A 19693-nucleotide genomic window follows, 5' to 3' on the forward strand; every position below is an offset into this window, starting at 1 on the left:
CAGCAATCGCGGGGGCTCCGCTGTGGCTTGTCGATGTCGTGTTCCGCTCTTCAGCGCTGTTTGCAGGGTTCATCCACCTTTACAAGATGGAATTCAAGCACATGCACGACACTTTCAAGGTCCGTTTTCAATATTGTCCAGCACCTTCAGCTTAATTAAGTTAAGCACGTAGTCGTCTGTAACTGCACCAGCCTCAATTTGTCCAATTAGACTGTTTATTTCCTCTTTTATTCTGTCGTGAAAAGACATTTCTGCTGCTTTCAAGTCCAACTATGAACGATTGCTTCTGACTGGAGTCTAAGCCCCGCCCCAAATTCAGGCGAGCGTTCCTATTGGACAGTGATTAGATTTCATTCTGGCACGAACACAGCTTCGCAGAGACACACAGTGGAATACAATGACGCTCAGTCGATTGCATTTCAAGGTGGCTTCTGGCACGAATTCAGCGTTTCTTTCTTTAAATACAAATCCACACACACTGGAGCTTTTACTTTTCATTGTGGCATGTTTTCATCACATCAGTGTTTAAATCAATCTCGTGATCATTACATTTAAAGGAGACATTTATGTCAGAAATACCGTACGGTGAAAAGCAATACCTCGGTGCCGTGATTACATTTCGAGCTGTATTATATTCAATTCTGGCACAAATTCAGCGTTTTGGTTTTGAATGGTAATTCTTGTGTATTGTTTTTCAATAAAGAGATAAAGTGCATTGAAATGTAATGTAATAGTGCTTTTGCATTTCATTGTGGCACGTATTCTGCATGTTTGTATGGAAAAGCAATGCATTTTGTGGATTGCATTTCCATTTTTGCCTAGTAGCGATTACATTTCGAATAGGCACGGAATCATCTCCATACCAACTGATATAATTCATATCCAATATTAACTATATACAGTCATGTCCTTCAGTTAACTTCTGTTTACCCTCCACTGTCTGCAGAACTTGTTACATATATTTTGTAATTTAAATCAATATATGCCTACAATTAAGACAGTAAAAAGACCAAAATGTAGGAGAAGGAGTTATGGGCTACTGAGTGTTGTCATTACACGAATGCAGATGGGCATTTTTCACAGGTAATGGGGAACTTCCCGTTTCTTCTTTCACAAATGAATGTGTTAATTTATATTGCCTAACAAAACCTATACAACAGTACGTTCAGCTTAACACATAGATTTGCATACTCTACCTTAATTATTTGTATGTGGTCGTCATCACGTTATCTATCATTGATTTGGGCTAGAACGACTAGTTTATCAGGTGACCAGTCGGCTAAAAATGCTTAGTAGTTTGGTGCTGTATGAGACATTTTACTGCACAAGAAAATGATTTCACGTTGGGCTTAGAGGGCAAACGGTAGATTTGACTTGATGTGTATGTGACCTGGCTGGTGGGGCACGGGAGAAGAAGTCTATCTGTGACCGTGTGTGTTGTGCTGAAGACGCTTCCTTCCACTCGCTGAACTGAACTGCAGCTGCAGCGCATCTGGTGTTAAAGGAAGAGAGAGGTCGGGTGTGTGCGAGGTTGTGGCGCATTTAGGGCATTGTTTTTAATCGCTCAGGTTTTCAAAAGATCATTTCAAACCGACCTTAGTAAAATGATTTTAAAAAAAGTTTTCAAAAGGGCACTTTCGTTGATAAAGGGCAGAGCTGGTGTCTATGTGTGCACGCCACTGCAATAATGTCAGGAATGCCACCTGATCTTTCCTAATCAACCTCACCTGCCCCTCATCACCACGCCCCCTTCAGCCTTACTTAAGCACTTCACCAGCACATCTCAGTTGCGAAGTATTGCCGACTCATGCCGCGTACCAAGCCGTTCTATATCCTGTCTGCTCTCCTGTGTCCTGACCCTCGCTTACGTCCCCGACCTTGTCTCCTGCCTAATCCCTCTGTACCTCCTGACTTCTGCTCCCCCGGTATGACCCTGGACCGTCCTGACCACGTCAAGAACACGCTGTTACTACTGATCCTAGTACTCTTGATTCACCTGCCTGTGTTTGTACCAGCGTCTCATTTAAATAAAAGCGGTGTTCTTCCGCATTTGGATCCCTCTCTGCCTGTTCAATACGTTACAAATAACCTGTTTTACTTCCCTTTCCTCATCATAGAGCTGCTGGATTTTCGTCGACATTGTCTTTCTGGACGGTAGTTCGTAACTTGCATCAATTGACGCAATGTGCAGCGCTTCTTGTAAGCCTTTATCTTCGATCACAGAGAGCGAACAACACTGCAAATAATGTGACGCGTCATGTTTAAACGCGTGCGGAGTCGCGAGCTACGGCCACTCGCGAAAGTTTAATCAGGCTTAATGGTTCAACGAAGGTAATTTAAAAACCAGGACATTTCCTCACTTAAAAAAAAACCCGGGACAGGATGTGAAATACGGACGTTTGGTCACCCGATCGCACTAGGAATACATTTAGCAGCTAAGTGATCATTACTGACCTGCGCATTAGCACCAACATGTTTTGCGTTGAGGTGGTAACGAAGGGTGGAAGTGCTCCTGTGATAAGCGAACTCCTTCCTACATAAAGTGCAAATAACACAATTTTTGTTTGTACTTCCATCTGGAAGTTTCTTATATTTAAATTTCCCATCCACCAGCGTAGCCTCTTCAGTCATCTCCATCATGATCTTATTGTACGTCCATATAATCTGTTTGCCCGGAACTCGTGCACTTAGAGTGTCTCATGCGTTAAATGCGTTAAAATGCGTAAATCTTTTTAGTGCGTTAATTTTCCTGTAATTAATTAATCAATCGAAATTAACGCGTTAAAGTCCCACCACTAATTACTATATATTATTTTATATTTATATCTTACGTGTTGCAGAGGTCTGAAATTGCTGTAGTCTGATTTATGTTCTAAGGGTCTGCGTTCTGAAGGGTGTGCGAGGCCTGGGGTGGTGGGCTATGTGTGATATTTTTTCATGGCTCAAATCCCTGGGAGAGCCCCCATCACCAAAAGATGAGACTATTATCATATCGTTGTAGAGGTAAACAAAAGAGCATTGAAGGTATTACATACTTTAAACAAGGTAATGCATGCTTAATTGAGAGCTTGTAGAGTACAATGTAAATCAACAGTAAAATCATAAAAATTCATTAAAAAAACTCAAGAAATTAGTATTTAAAAAATTTATTGAACATGACACATTTAAAGTTACCATTACATGTACAAAGTTACAAATATTTACAGTACAGGCTAAATACAAACTAATGGTTGTTATGTTCACAAAGGCTACTAAAACGTGCTACAGTGATGCAATTTATTGTTAGCAATTTTAAATGGAATAATTTATTAGGGGTAGAATAATTGGAAACATGTGAATTTGTGCATAAAGTATGAGTGTGAGAATAGGTTCATTCCTGGTCAAATCAATTTTAAAAGAATGTTTAATTTGTCTTTTTAGTGGGAAATGTAGTGGGGTGGGTTTCCCGAAACGTTCTTAGCGCTAAGTACTTCGTAACCTCGTATGAAACGTATAAGGTTAAAAAGTACTTAGCGCTACGAACGTTTCGGGAAACTCACCCGTGGTCTTTGCTAACGCGACATCAGAGGAGCTACTGGGAGAGCAGCCTCATCTACCTGATGGAGAAGTGGCTAAATGAACTAACGCCGGACTCACACATAATCATGGACGGTTTTTGTCTACTTTGAGCAGACAGAACCAGGGAGAGTGCTAAGAAGAGAGGAGGGGGTCTGGCTGTGTTTGTGAATGATAGATGGTGTAACTCTAGGCACTTAACCATCAAGGAAACACTCTGTAGTAAGGACATTGAACTGCTAGACGTTAGCATGAGACTACTATATTCCTCTGGATTTTTCAAGTTATGGTGATAACTGTGTATGTGCCGCCCTCTGCAAACGCTGATGCAGCTTGTGATGTCCTTCATGCTACCAGGTGGAAACAACACCTACAGGAAGAAGATGGAGGACCAGCTGCAGCAGAGCAACATCAGGGGGGTTTGGAGGAGTTTGAACTCAATCTCAGGCCACAACACAAGCCCTAAGGTTGTTGGAGATTTAGAATGGGTGGACAACTTGAAGCAGTTTTTTAACAGGTTTGACCAGTCACCCACCCCTCCCCCAGCCCAGCCATCCTGGCTGTCAGACTCATCATCCTTAATGTCTTCCAGCTTATCTTCTCAGGTACTCACACCTCTAGGCTCTCAATCATCACCTTCCCGTTTCACTTCAGTGTTTTCCATCTCACAGCCCCCCTCCCCCACCTCAGAGGACTTCTCTCCACAGCCCCTCTCCATCCTGTCCTTTTCAACTCATCTAGTGAGGAATGAGCTCCCAAAGATAAAGGTGCGTAAAGCTGCAGGTCCAGATGGTATCAGTTCCAGGCTACTGAGGTGCTGCGCAGATAAACTGTGTGGCATTTTGGGTTTCATGTTCAACCTGAGCCTGAAGCTGGGGACAGTACCACACAGGGCCGGCGCCAGGACATATACAGTGGGGGGGGGGCGTCAGAAAATTTCGGGGTGGCGAACGTAAGTTGTTGACTGGAGGCAGGGCCAACGTAAGTTGTTGACGGGGGGGGGGGGGGGGGGTGATCGATAGATCAGAGGTAAATAAACCCTGAACCCTGAATAATTGGGTCTTATTATTAAGGGGGCGGGACACTTCGCCTGAGGCCTGAGGTGACGCCCCCTTTCGCCCCCCCCGTGGCACCGGGCCTGGTACCACAACTGTGGAAGAGCTCCTGTGTGGTACCGGTACCAAAGACCAAGCACCCAAAGGATCTGAGCAGCTTGAGAGCAGCTTGAACTATCTACAGTTCGCCTACCAGCCTGGCATCGGAGTGGATGATGCCATCATCTATCTCCTGCACTGAGCTCTGAACCTAGAGATGCCTGGTAGCACTGTGAGGATCATGTTCTTTGATTTCTCCAGTGCTTTCAACACCATACAGCCAGGACTTCTGAGGGTCAAGCTGGAGCTGTCAGGAGTGGACCACCACCTGTCCCAGTGGATACTGGACTACCTCACTGAACGCCCACAGTACGTGAGGACACAGGGCTGTGTCGCTGACAGGCTGGTCTGCAGTACGTGCTGTGGTGGCACCGTTCCTCTTCACCCTCTACACTGCAGACTTCTCCATCAACTCCTCGCACTACCATCTACAAAAGTTCTCGAATTACTCTGCCATATTTGGCCTCATCACAGACGGGGATGACGCAAAGTATAGACAGTGCACTCAGGACTTTGTGGACTGGTGCCAGCCGAACCACCTCCTGATCAATGCTGCTAAGACTAAGGAGCTGGTTGTGGATTCCTGCAGATGCAGACCCATCACACGAACACCGTTGAACATCCAGGTAGTGGACATTGAGATAGTGGACACCTACAAGTACCTGGGTGTTCACCTGAACAATAAACTGGACTGGACTCACAACACTGATGCACTTTACAAAAAGGGTCAGAGCACTCTACCTGCTGAGAAGGTTGTGGTCCTTTGGAGTGCAGGTGGCACTCCTGAAGACCTTCTATGACTCTGTAGTCGCATCAGCCATCTTCTATGCGGCAGTATGTTGGAGTAGCAGCTTATCCGCAGCAGAGAGGAAGTGGTTAGATAAGCTCATCAAGAAGGCCAAGCAGTATGAGAAATGAAGGTGTGGAGAGAATATATTACCATCTCATTTGATCATTGAAAGCTGTTTACGCAGAGCCAGACAATGTGTGTATTGGCCTGGAATGACTGCACAATTTTCTATGTATGATTTTAGGTCTTCAGTGTGCAGAGCCAAAGACTCGAGACAACAGAGATGTTTCACCCGCATGACATTCCACTAAGGCCGTGGGCAAAGGTGTGTACAGACTAGGGCTGGGTATTGATTCAAATTCCAAGAATCGATCCGATTCCGATTCTGAAGATTAAGAATCGATTTTTTTCGATTTAATCCGATTTAATCGATTCGATCCAATTCGATCCAATTCGGGGTTTAGTGTTATTAAAAATGTATTTGAGCTGTTTCCTGACTGTGTACAGAAGCAACATGTTAAAACTAGTATTATATCGATATTAATCAGCAAATAGTTACTGGTAGTTGGTAGTTACTGATGGCTGGAAGACTGGTGAAAAGGGTCATCATAAATCTACCTTCAAGAAAGGTAATCCAGGACAATAAACAGGACATCTTTGAGGTGTCTATATCTGCAACAGTGGGCTCCTACTGGGACACTAACCAGTGCATTATTATTATGATTTAAATAATTAAGAATTCACCCATAAGCTGTTGCTACCAAATGCATTTTTATTTTAAAAGTGCTCACACTTAATAAACTGAAAGTATAAAATGTAAACGTGTATTTTTCTTTAAAGTGAGAATATAAGAACAGAACTCTCACGTTACGGTCCCCGACCCCTCCGTTTTGGGCGCGTTAACGTCGTCTGCGTCTAATCGTCTACGTCGGTGTATCTCCGTGGGTGCGGGTGCGTCTTGTGATAGTCCTTACCTGTGGCTCGTCTTGTCACGTGGGGTTTATGTGGTTTGTCTATTTAATTTGCGCTCGCGCAGCGTCCTGTGCTCGTCGTTGTTTGAGTCACACATGTTCTATGTAAACGTGTTTTATGTGCGCTGTCTGCGCTTCGGTAAATGTAATAAACGTAACGATTTGGAAAGTGCAAAGGATTCTGTCTCATCCATCGCCTTGCGCCCAACGTTACAAGAACATTTTAAACTTTTTTTAAACTGTAAAAACTGGGTAAACGGTCAGTGACACGGACTAACTGTAGTCACTGACACTGGATAAACTGTCCTTCTGTTTTTAGATTTCCGATTTGACTATCGTCGTTACCGGCACTGTCCGACGCCAAGTCGTTTTACAGTTAGTTAGACCGAGCACGCCTGCGTGAATTCAGTGACGAGGCGGGGGTAAAAGTTCACAAAAAAATCGATCTTTGGATGTACGAATCGATAATCAGATCATCATGCGAATCGATTCTGAATCGGAAAATCGATTTTTTCAACACAGGCCTAGTACAGACCTATTCGCGTTCAATGATAGAAATAGTCAGATTGCGGTTGATTACTTGTCAAATTTCTGGGAAGTCTTCCATCTTCCAGACAAGGATTGAGCCAGTGTTATCCACAACCTGAAAGCTCACTTTGCAAGATGTGGAATCCCGGACATTGTGGTTTAAAATTATGGGCCGCAATATCGGCGTTGGGAATTTCAACGTTTCAGCAAAGTCTGAGACTGTAAGCATGTGACATCATCACCTACACTACAGGCCAAAAGTTTGGACACACCTTCTCATTCAATGCGCTTTCTTTATTTACATGACTATTTACATTGTAGATTCACTGAAGGCATCAAAACCATGAATGAATACATGTGGAGTTATGTACTGTACAAAAAAAGTGAAATAACTGAAAACATGTTTTATATTCTAGTTTCTTCAAAATAGCCATCCTTTGCTCTGATTACTGCTTTGCACATTCTTGGCATTCTCTCAATGAGCTTCCACTAATGAACCCTGTTAAAGCAAACCTGAAGCCCATTTCAGGTGACTACCTCTTGAAGCTCACGGAGAGAATTCCAAGAGCAAAGGCTATTTTGAAGAAACTAGAATATAAAACATGTTTTCAGTTATTTCACTTTTTTTTGTCAAGTACATTACTCCACATGTGTTCATTCATTGGATACCTGATACATGATTGGATACCATGCTCATGTTTATGCTGTGTTACCTGAACTGTTTGTCCTTTACTGTGTAGACTGGACTGTTAATTCTGTGCTCTTGAAATGCTGGATGTTCTTGCCGCGCAGTGCTGTGTTTTTGATGCTGTGAGTGGGACTGTTTATTGCCTTGTGCACGTTCTGCATGGTTGTGAGTTGTACTGTTGGTGCAGGTCTGATGCCCCTGAGTGAAGAGAGCGTCCTACTCACACTGTGAGTTGAGCTGCCCGTGCATTCTTGTTTTGGTTGTCCTATTTAATGCTGTGTTCATGCCATGCATTAATGTCATGCCTGATTCTGTGCTGTGGAATATTATTGCCACTTAAGAATTTTTTATAAACCGGCCACACCAGTTTAAATAACCTTCACGTGTCCAGAACGCAGCACGGTCATTAATTGTTTCTCACGGGATGTTTTTTATTGCTGCGATGCTAAGCACAACAAACAAAATCTAGCTTGCAACAAAGTGCAAATCTAGCTTGCTGAAAACGAGGGACGTTCTGAACCACAAATTCTCCCAAACATTGAAGTAAAAGATGATGCCCCAAAGGAACTTTTGCCAAAGAAAGGAGCCGTGTCTGTTGTCAGGAAGTACCGTATTTTCTCAACTATACAGCGCACCTCAATATAAGCCGCACCTACAAAGTAAAAAAAAAAAAAGGAAAATGTTTTATAAGCCACACCTGGCTAAAAGCCGCATATATCTACTGAACTGAATACATTTTAACGCAATCACAAATATGTGTCTTTCTAACTCGAAGCCTCTTTTCCTACTTTATTTGCACAACTTTGCTAGCTCACCCACTCAGCTCACTCCATTCGCTTCTTTGCTCACACGTCTTTTATTAAAATATTTTTTAATCTAAACGTGGGAATGTTAATACCACCTAATTCACAATCTCAGGACCAGATCATATGTAGTGGATCAATAAAAAATTGCGGTTGCAGTAGTAGCTGCCCAGCCGCTAGTGAGCTTGGTTAATAATAATTTGGTTTTTAATTTGAGGACCGATGACATCTTGTCGTAATAGTTTTGTGAAGGCATCGTTGATATTTTTACATTAACATAGTTTACTCATTTAATCTCTGTGAATATAACTTGTGGGCAAAATAATAACCAACCATGAACGCATTTGCCTCATTAAATCCACATAAATTGAAAAGCCGCATCTAAAATCCCGTTTCTCGTGGCCCAAGAGTGCGACATATTTGTTTACATGTGGTGTTTTCATCTAGTTTGTAGGTGGTTTTGGTCCATTCTTCACTTGAATTTGACGACAGGCTTCCAGTTATGGTGAGTTGTGGGTGATGAATCCAGCACCACACGCCCATGTTCATTTAAGATACAAAGATCTTTAAGAACACAGAAACAATTCTGAACCATTTTCTTATGTAGCTCATTGAAATAGCCTGGAAGAAAATTGTACTACTCGGTATTAAAAGGGATCCTCCAAAAACTTTAAATAAAAAGCAATAAATATGGAACCATAAATGGATATAAATGCTGAATGTAAAGAAAATGCTTCTTTATTCTGTTACTCTATTCAATATGGAAAGATCTTCATGTACTTTTCTGAAATGTAGTTGCATTAAGGAAATTATTAAGGATAATCTTTTAAATAAAGTAGCAGTAACTTCCAAACATTTGTAATTGTGAGTTCTGAACATTGTACTGGTTCTGGCAGTCCAATGCAGTGGATATGAAGGAGAAAGATGCAGAGCTGGACAGACTGTTTGTGGCTCTGCACAAAAAGAATGATGCTCTAATGAGAAGATATCAGGTGGGTGTGCTGAAAGTTGCATGGCATTCTCCCCTTTCACTGTTTATTTCATGCGTGTTGTCTCCCAACCTCGTGGCTTTGCTGTGGAGAAGAGTACATGTATCTGTCTGGTATTTATCATTTGTGATTGTGAGTTCTGAACATTGTGCTGGTTCCGACAGTCCAATGAATTGGAGCTGAAGAAGGTGAAAGATGCAGAGCTGGACAGACTGTTTGTGGCTCTGCGCAAAAAGAATGATGCTCTAATGAGAAGATATCAGGTGGGTGTGCTGAAAGTTGCACGGCATTCTCCCCTTTCACTGTTTATTTCATGCGTGTTGTCTCCCAACCTCGTGGTTTTGCTGTGGAGAAAAGTACATGTATCTGTCTGGTATTTAACATTTGTGATTGTGAGTTCTGAACATTGTGCTGGTTCCGACAGTCCAATGAATTGGAGCTGAAGAAGGTGAAAGATGCAGAGCTGGACAGACTGTTTGTGGCTCTGCGCAAAAAGAATGATGCTCTAATGAGAAGATATCAGGTGGGTGTGCTGAAAGTTGCACGGCATTCTCCCCTTTCACTGTTTATTTCATGCGTGTTGTCTCCCAACCTCGTGGTTTTGCTGTGGAGAAGAGTACATGTATCTGTCTGGTATTTAACATTTGTGATTGTGAGTTCTGAACATTGTGCTGGTTCCGACAGTCCAATGCAGTTGATATGAAGAAGGAGGAGAAATGTGCAGAGCTGGACAGACGTATTGAGGCTCTGCGCAAGAAAAACGAGGGCTTGATGAGAAGATATCAGGTGGGTGTGCTGAAAGTTGCATGGCATTCTCCCCTTTCACTGTTTATTTCATGCGTGTTGTCTCCCAACCTCGTGGGTTTGCTGTGGAGAAGAGTACATGTATCTGTCTGGTATGTATACATTTTCAATTAAGTGAAGCACTTTTTTCGCATTTCTTCATACATGGATCATTTAAATTTTATATGCTATAATATGTGATTTTTGTAATGTGCATGCCAACTTGTACTTAACAAAAAACCCTATACGAGCAGAAACTGAAGGGGAAGGCAATTAATTTTTGTAACAACAGCAGAATAGGCCAGATAATTTTTATTTATTTATTTTAAATAGGCGCTATTTGTTATGATATTTATAAGTACCACTACGTTACATCCTGCAGGAAATAGAGCAAGATAAAAAGAAGGCTGAACAGGAGGGCATCGCTGTGACAACCCCCCGCAAGCCCCGCTCTCATGAGCCCGACTCGGTCGATCTGTCCAAACTGAGTGGGGTGAGACCAGCAACGTCCATAGTTCAAAGTGGGCTTTGTGGACATGGAATGCCAAGCTGCCAAGAAGATGTTTTCAGTGCTTTTAGCATTTTGGGGCTATGCTAATGTTGGCTTTTGGATCGTATATAATGTAAAAACACCATCCAGGGAAAGTAATTGTGAAATGAATACGGGATACTTTCTATCAGCTTCATCATATGCAGTGAGAGGAGACGTCTAAGATGCTTCTAGAGCTCCAGCGTTACTTCCCGCCTCTTTACCTCACAGCTTGCTGGTTTTAATGCCCCTCCTAGGGTCTACTGAGACAGGGTGTAGTGCATTTTAATCAATACCTGTAGAGCGTCTCTGGGACACAGAGATGGCCTGTGTAGTGGTAATTAGACTCCCTCCCTCTGGTCTATGAAGGTCAAGTGTCAGGCTGAATGGACAATGACATATCGCAGAGCTTTCAGAAGAGACGCTGGTAGTGGATAGATCTTTGGTCTTTAGTCTGTGGCAGAGTTATAACGTCATTTCATGGAATGGAACAGCAATATGTCACTGAAAATGATAATTTAATAAAAATAAAATAAGACATGCCTCCTTATATGTTTTCTATCAAGAAATCGTTGCTTTTCGGTGCCTTGCAGAGGTTGACGCAGACATAGAGCAGATAGTCCTTCGAGAATGAACCATGGGTTCTGGTGTGTGATGTCTGCCTGCATTTGCAGGAGAAGCGATTGGTGAACGACAGAAAAGTGCCGCCCCACCGCAGTGACCAGGACGTGGAAGAAAGCGAGCTGCTCCATGGCGAGAGCCCCCCGCGCAAGTCTGGCACCGTTCGGCTGAACAGGGTCGCCCAGCGTGGTGGAGCAGCGAGGGGTTCTCCGCCCCTCATTATTGCTGTCTGGGGTGTCTTGTTGAGTGTATTTAAGTACCTTAAGTGTATTTTAAGTGTATTATTGTAAGTACCTCTTGCTTGTATGCCATTTGGAATCTTGGTCTTCTCTGTTTGTACTCCCTGTTCATTGGTATTCTCTTTCAGTAGTACTTGGTGTGATTTTGATTTCTCTAGTTATATGCTTGTTAATGTCTTTCCTTTTCTTTTGCCATGTCCCCCCAGTTATTTCTGTTAGTGTTGTTTGGTTATTCTTGGTGTATGTTCTGTGTGCTCTGTATAAATGTATTAGTTTTGTTATTAAATCATTGTTCAGTCCGCTCTTGCGTCCAGCCCTCTCCCAGTTGTTACAGGAGGGCCACCGGCCCGTATCTGACTGGGGAAAGGTGATGGAAATCAGTAGTGGCTGGTGCAAAAAAATTGACAACAATACAAACAAATAAAATAAGACAAACAAATATTGCCCTTATTGCCCTTTATTTATTTGAACATGAATTTTGCCCTAGCGTTTTCAACTGAACGGTTTGTTGAAGGATTTTTTTGTAAAGATAATTTCATTTTGTAAGAGATATTCAACGTGAACCAAGTTACGTTGGAGGCGCAGGGAGGGCGGAGTCGCTTGCAACGGTCACTCGCGAAAGTATAAACCTAGCTTTAATGAACCGCAGCTGACTAACACTACCAACAAGAGTGTGTCCTCTGCGCCCCGTGCACGGCGGAAGAATACACGGTTACGCGGCTCGGGCAGTGTTGCCTCAGCAAGGAAAGTAGCTATTGGTTGTCCTAAAAGTCGCTAGAAGTTGCTAAATGACACCATCACCTAATTTGCATAATACATGTTTTTGAAGCTGTAAAGGAATAACGTTGGGAGAGAAAAAAGTGAGTAAAAAACACCCTAAATGTTAGAACTACAAATGAACATCTGTTGCCTTTGAAATATGGAGTCACTTCTCAAAAGAACTACATGACTTTAATGCTTTATATAAATCATTTTTACGTAAATTACATAAAGTTTTTTTGCTATGTTAAATGTTAGTATAAGAGTAGCAGTTAGCAGGAACTAGTTGGCATAGAAATCAACCTTACAATACAGGCAGTATGCCCGTGTATCATCTCCAATACACGGCTTCAACCAGCCTTTAAATTCAGGATTTGATTCCCACTCTTTCCTGTATTTCTGAGAATAGAGTTTAGAGTGAGACATGATGAGCAAGTTAGCTAGATGTTGAGTGACCGGCTACATGGTGAATGAGGTAAAGAATGACTGAGACTGTGTGAGTTAAATGCAGCGATTTCTTTTCGTGTCTCACTGAAGACTAAAGCATTTATATTTACATCCCGCTCTGTAAATACGGGGCGGGGCGGCAGCTTTGGGCATGCGCAGTTCATTTGCAGTGTGTACGTGGAGCGGTGAGGGTCTGCTCTGAGTGTGAGACTGCACAATGTTTTTAAGTTTTCCATGTGATTGTTTAAAGTTAAATTTCAACTTCTCCAGCTTAAGGAAGACCATTACATCACCTAATGTAGAATGGGGTGACTTCTAATTAAACTAATCAGTCCCACCAGGATTTCGCGGGCCTTTTTTGTGATTGTTGCGGGCTAAAATGTTTGATGTTGCGAGTGTTTTTCAAAAAAATTGCGATGGAAGTTGCGGTGTGTTTTTGCCTTTTTGTGAGTACGTTGCAATAGGGAGTAAATGTTGTATGGTTTCCTCTATTTAGTAGTCCATTTTAATTATCTATTTACCTATTTATTCAGGGTTGCCAACTTTTCAAGATCGCTTAGAGTGAGATTTGAACCTGGAGGGGGTGGCGAACATTAATTGTTGACAGGGGGGCGGGGTTAGCGAACGTAAGTTGTTACCGGGCAGCCTGTACACAAATTAAGTATTATATCGAGATCGATCGCCAGTGGTTGGCGCCAGAGCGAACTAGTAACTCATAGATATGGATCAGAGATAAATAAACTTTATTTCTGACTTTAAACTTTATCTCAGTTTAAAGTTTAAACTTATAAACTTTATCTCAGACCCTCGCCGCTTGCGTGCGCTGCAGCGACTGCATTTTGGGGAATGTAGTGTTTGTGCGTGCAAAACACCATCGGGCGGCTGTGGCCTGCGGGCCGGTTCTAACTCAATAGTAATTAAATATCATCCATGGGGCAATAGATAATCAATTCGCGGGTCGGATCTTAACTTTGACATATGTGCTCTATGTGGTATGAAATAGTTTGGGCAGGAATTATCCCTCTCAAGATTTTGTATGCCCCGCCCCTTGAAACACAGGTCTTGGGACAGAGAATGCACAATGATCCCTCTCACTTTCTTGAAATGATCCCTCGAAGTGCAACAGCTCGGTGGCAGAAATGGACTTTACATCTCTTAAAAGACTATTAAAAATCACTTTGAGTGGACGGGCTGGTGCTAGAAATACATGTATGAACCCATCGTTGTGAAACAATAAAACACTGAAAACAGAAAAAAACAGTTTATCCCCGCTTTCATGTAGTGTACCGGGATACTACTTTTCCCGATCTTTTTGCCGTTACTTTCGTCGCTCATGCTGCTTTCAGTCTGGTCCTGTTGAACGTATATACAGAAGTAAGGCGGGAGTTTGTCGACGTCACATCAAGACGACATCAGTGATTGGTCAAATTTGCGGGAAAGTTGCGGTGATTGGCTGAAGTTGCAACACCGCCCTGAATTCGCGGGGTTTGCTTGAAGTTGCGTTGAAGTTGCAAATCGCAACATCGCGACTTTCTGGAGGGTCTGGCTAATGGAGAATGGGGTGACTTCTAATTCAGCTAAGGAAGAACAATAAGGAAGCAATATCCTTCTCCTTGCAAGAAGACTGTATTATCATAAGTAATTTCAATCAGAGATGAGCTGTTTTTAATAATACTTACATGTAAATGACAAATGCTTGATCCTAATAAAAATGTTTTATTGAAAACACCAATTAATCAATTCATTAATATTTTTAAAAAATCGATTCACATATCAAAAATCGATTCTCATTTACTACGATTCAGAATCGCCAGGGGAAGTAACTGGCTGCAGGCAAAAAACGCAGCAGCAAAATAAAACCCCAAAAAGAAAGGCAAAACGGAAAGGAAGAAATACAGGATTGGGAAAACTTGAGATGGGTCTGGAAGCGACGCAGGAGATAGATACTCGAATAAGTAAAGAGAAAGCATAACAGAGAGATGTGGCGAGACACCTTCAAACGAGAAGCAATCACAGAGAAAGCAGAGACTGGCTGAGAACGTACGGTTACGCTGGTTTAGTCTGGGACTGACTTTTGTGCCCCTAGCAACGGCTGGGGGAACAGCATCCGAGCCAGCCCAGACAGCTTGCAAAATGAAGCTCAAAAATTTTGGTAACAACAAAAAGCATTTTTTTTTTTACCAAATTAAATGTGAGACACTTTATTTTCTGTATTTGTCATTCTGTCTTGCAAAGCAGACTGTAGTAGATCATGCAGATTTTATAGACTGAAGCAGACATTTTTATAAATTAAATCGTTATTGAATCAAAAATCGTTATTGAATTGAATTGTGGTCCCCAAAATCGGTATTGAATTGTGAGATAGTAAATGATTCCCACCCCTAATTTTAACCTTAAATCCAACAATGTCCATAAAACGTATGTTAAGAGTCTTTAGAATCCTTTACTGCATGTTGCTGGGTTGTATAGTTTCTCATCTTGTAGAGAGAGAGAGAAGAGGGGAGGGAGAGACAGACAACAGTATTAATTAAAGCACACAACAGTAACACTGCAGATTATCTAAACCAATTTCAGCAATGATAAACATCCTTCTCTGTGAATTTAAAACAAGGTAAAGCATAAAAATCCTGTTGTACTATTGAATTAGCACACTAGGCCTGTTTAATGGGGATGCATTTTCTGCACCACCTGGGTCCTGAGCATAATACACTGTACAGAACTCTATGAAGCACACTAGGCCTGTTTAATGGGGATGCATTTTCTGCACCACCTGGGTCCTGAGCATAATACACTGTACAGAACTCTATGAACTCTACAAACAGCTTCTAGTTTGCACAGGATAATAAAATCCTTACCAGTACACCCTCAAATATACTATACAATTAATTAATTTGAGCTGCTGCAGTTACTCAAAATTTCCAAAGACACTGATGTCTATCACTTTAATCACCTCTTGGGGGAGATTTTACAAATGCCAAGTGATGTGTTAGGTGTACATAAAACATTAAAAAACTCCAAAATAGGAGCCCGTCACAGTTTTGGAAAGTAAAAATGACAATGATTTTCACATGCCTTCAGTCACATTATATGTGTAGCACACTATTGATTACTTACATCTGTTCTGCGTTCCTTTTTTAAAAGTCTCTCTGCGCTCTCAATGCATGGTTCCATCACGGTCACGAGCATTGGTAAACCACTTTGAGACAGCTCTCTCAACATCTTTTTAGTTAGATTCTGAAGAAAAGCATTTTGCTTTAGGCCACCTACAAAACAAAATTTAAAATTCAGATAGAATAAACTGAGGCAAAAACAACCAACACATGTTACTTTCCAGATCAAAGAGCACCAAAACGAGAAAACCGCTATCTAACTTGGACCCATTACAAGAATGATTAGTAGCCGTTTATCCATAAGACAATACTCTTTTCTGCTATACACAAGATTTTCTATGTAGGTTAGCTAGCCTAGCAACATCGAAAATTTGCACTTATGCTATGCCTTAGCTGATCTAGGAAAATTAATTAACTTAACCTAGGTGGGTTACATCGAAAATGTGTATACTTTTTCTCACAGATTATTCTTTTTAGCCATAACAAATGAACGGCTTGCGATCTACCTTTCAACACTAACGGCTAACGGTTATTCTAGCTAGTATCAAGCTAGCTACCTACCTTAGCTATGTTTGAATTAAAGATAACGTCAGGTAATATTCTTTCTTTGTATATTTGATCTTTTACACATTGACAACAAAATTAAAGAAACCGGATAAAAAGTTAATTTCTTACCTCAGTTAATGATAACGGATTTAAAAATTCGCTTTCAGTCAGGCCAGGCGGGAGAACGTTCTAGACTTTCGTTGGGGGCAGGGTTGGCAGGTCCTACACAAATATCCCGCACAAAATCTGTGTAAAACCCGCCCTTCAGAAGCTTAAACTAGCCCAAAGCCCAAAGTTGTTGAGGGGGGGAGGGGGGAGGGGGGAGGGGGGTGGTGGCGTGGTGGAGTGTAACCTGTCGACCGGGGGGGGGGGGGGGGGGGGGGGGGGGTGGCGAGTGTGTAAAATGGAGACAAATTAAGTATTATACCACAGTTAGTTCCGACCCTACAATGTGATTGGCTGAGAGGCGATCTAGGAGTGCCAATATTACATGTTATAGCACTGTAACCGAAGCTCTCCATGTATTACTCCGCCACATACAGGTAACCTAGCAACGAAGCGGCGTTTACAAGCCAAACCGCGCAACTACAAACAAGTATCAAAAGTATCAAAATGAATTACACGGATTTAATTAAATCTATTGGCTTCGAAACCATTTGTTTCGATCTGAAACTGGAGGATGACGTTATAAATGACCAGCCTGATTCCTCCAATGAGCCTCCAAGGTTTGTCATGCTTACAAATAATGATTTGGATGAGCTGGAAATGCAGAAAAACGAAATTAATACCGTTAAACAAACGTCCTGGGCTCTTAACGTATTTACATCCTGGTTAAAGAGCAACAACACTGCAGTCGATTTTAGTATTATCAACAAAAATGAAATGAATCAGCTTTTACGACGTTTTTATGGATCCGTCAGAAACATGAAGGGAGAGTTATATGGCATCAGCAGCTTCGTTGGTTTAGAGCTGGACTGAACATATACCTGAACGAATCAGCCGTGGATGGTCAATAATTGTACTTTATTTTTAATAAATACAACTTTATCAACAGTTGTTTTTGTGTATATTTACCTCTATAATATTTATTGGGTAAGGCTGTTCGAGTGTTGTGTAAGTTTAGCAGCGAGCCATTGAATGGAACTATTTTAACTGGCGGAGTGTTTTTAACCAAACAGGTCGTATTTTCTCGTCCTCTTTTACTCAAAATCTTTCAATAAACAGCGATAATGGAACTGTGGTATAATCGCAATAATACACTCGAGGTTCGTGCTATAACGGGTAATATCGGCACTGCTGTACTGATCTACGGCACTCGGCCTGCGGCCTCGTGCCTACGACCGCAGCACAGCAGTGCCGATATTACCCGTTATAGCACTCCCTCTCGTGTATTATTGCGTCATTATGTCGCGATCGATTCTTAGTGTTGACTTGTAACTTCCGCAGTAGCCCTACTCAAAAAAGTAGCCCAAAAAACCGCACCCCGCGACCCCAGAATTTTTACCCGCGGCAGGACTTTCAAACAAGCCCAATTTGGCGTGAAAACCGCGAACCTGGCAACTCTGGTTGGGGGCGAGGGCGCACGAGACAGTGATTTCTTTTCGCGTTAAATTTACATCCCACTCTGTAAATACGGGGCGGGGCGTCAGCGGCAGCTTTGGGCATGCGCAGTTCATTTGCAGTGTGGACGTGTAGCGGTGAGGGTCTGCTCTGAGTGAGAGACTGTACTGAATGTTGTGGGGCGAAGCAGTGTTGCCAACTTAGCGACTTTGTCGCTATATTTAGCTACTTTTTGTGGTGTTATTGGAGACTCATTTGTAGTTCTAACATATTTATTTAGTTTTTTACTCACTTTTTTCTCTCCTAACGTTATTCCTTTACAGCTTCAAAAACATGTATTGTGCAAATTATGCATTTAGCCACTTCTAGCGACTTGTAGGACAACCAATAGCTACCTTCCTTACTGAAGAGTTGGCAACACTGCCCAGAGGACAGCAACTGAAGAGCGTGTGTGTTCAGAGTTTTCAAAAGTCTCCAATAACACCACAAAAAGTCGCTACATTTGTCGCTAGTCGCTTTTTACTACAAAAAGTCTCTATAGGGTCTGAAAAGTTGGCAACACTGCCTCCCTATCGCAGCTGACGCTCGACTGCCTCCAGCGGCACAGTCGCATTGACGAGCGGAGTCTCGCTGTTTTTGACACTGATGCTTAGAAAATGCTAATTGCTTCATGTCAAAACGCCCATCCGGGTGGGCGTGGGAAAATATCTCACTTTAGCTTGAGCTGAGAGACAGTGAAATAAGGAAAACTGCACTGAAATGGCACGACCCATCACATTAAGGCTTTGGCAACATAAGGCTGGCATACCTGCAATTAAAGGTCGTAGCTGACTAATACCACCTACCTCAATAATTTAGCATCAGGTATGTAAGGTACTGTGGTTCCACTGTGTTTATTTATATCCTTTAGCTTTTCAGTTTTAGGTTCACCCGAGATATACTCCCTGGTGTTTAACTCCACGGCCCGCTCTGCCCTGTGTTGGGAATGTTTTCAGGAGTTACAGGAGAGATGCTCTAGACCTTCAAAAGCAAACCTTTTGAATTCAAAACAAATCTTTTGAATCCTCACATAGCCTATCTTAAGTACTGTGACCTTAATAATGAATCAGCTCATTTAAACAATCAGACTACAAATTAATGGCTTGCATTCAATTAATACGAGTCTGATCTCCTGACAAGATCTTGTAGACTTCTGCTTATTTACTTGCAATTATTTTCAATTTTTGTTCATGCTTGATAGATTCTGAACTCCATCTCATTTTCCAGCATATTAAATTAATGCATTACTGGATATAAATTGGAAGCCTGACTTAGCAAGTTTTATTTTCAGGAGCTCTTCATAGTTGCCATGGTACTGTGTTGTCATTGCTTTGCTTACATGAGGCATCATCCTGGAAATCTAGACATTAAGGTAGAAGATGTTAACACAGCTGCACCAAGCACTTTAGTCACAGCAATACAAGAAATCAGGGAGATGTCAGACACAGACTCAGCTGTGCATGTCTGGGCTGTTAAGCTACACCTACTACACTTCACATTCACACCACCAAACCACCCCGGCTTCACTCACTCCATCTGAAACTATGGCTGAACCTTTAAGATGCCTTTAAGCAAAAAAAAT

General features: G+C 42.0%; 1 protein-coding gene and 1 long non-coding RNA gene across 2 annotated transcripts; one reads left to right on the forward strand and one right to left on the reverse strand.

Annotated features, from left to right (window-relative positions):
- The first annotated feature begins 4663 nt into the window (after positions 1-4663).
- On the forward strand, positions 4664-12059 carry LOC143478247 (uncharacterized). The gene is made up of 10 exons (XM_076977220.1): positions 4664-5629; positions 5744-5824; positions 7874-7913; positions 8937-8994; positions 9386-9481; positions 9643-9741; positions 9903-10001; positions 10163-10264; positions 10644-10754; positions 11465-12059. Exons 4-10 carry the CDS (start codon positions 8992-8994, stop codon positions 11699-11701), a joined length of 747 nt encoding a protein of 248 aa, XP_076833335.1. The 5' UTR covers positions 4664-5629; positions 5744-5824; positions 7874-7913; positions 8937-8991; the 3' UTR covers positions 11702-12059.
- A 2377-nt stretch (positions 12060-14436) lies between these two features.
- Positions 14437-16769, reverse strand: LOC143478401 (uncharacterized). Its single transcript, XR_013121741.1, has 3 exons — positions 16642-16769; positions 15971-16119; positions 14437-15333 (listed from the first exon to the last, which is right to left on the reverse strand). It is a non-coding gene; the product is annotated as an uncharacterized LOC143478401 (long non-coding RNA).
- Between the last annotated feature and the right edge of the window lie 2924 nt (positions 16770-19693).

The sequence above is a fragment of the Brachyhypopomus gauderio genome, chromosome 16, assembly GCF_052324685.1.
Source record: "Brachyhypopomus gauderio isolate BG-103 chromosome 16, BGAUD_0.2, whole genome shotgun sequence".
Taxonomy (NCBI): domain Eukaryota; kingdom Metazoa; phylum Chordata; class Actinopteri; order Gymnotiformes; family Hypopomidae; genus Brachyhypopomus; species Brachyhypopomus gauderio.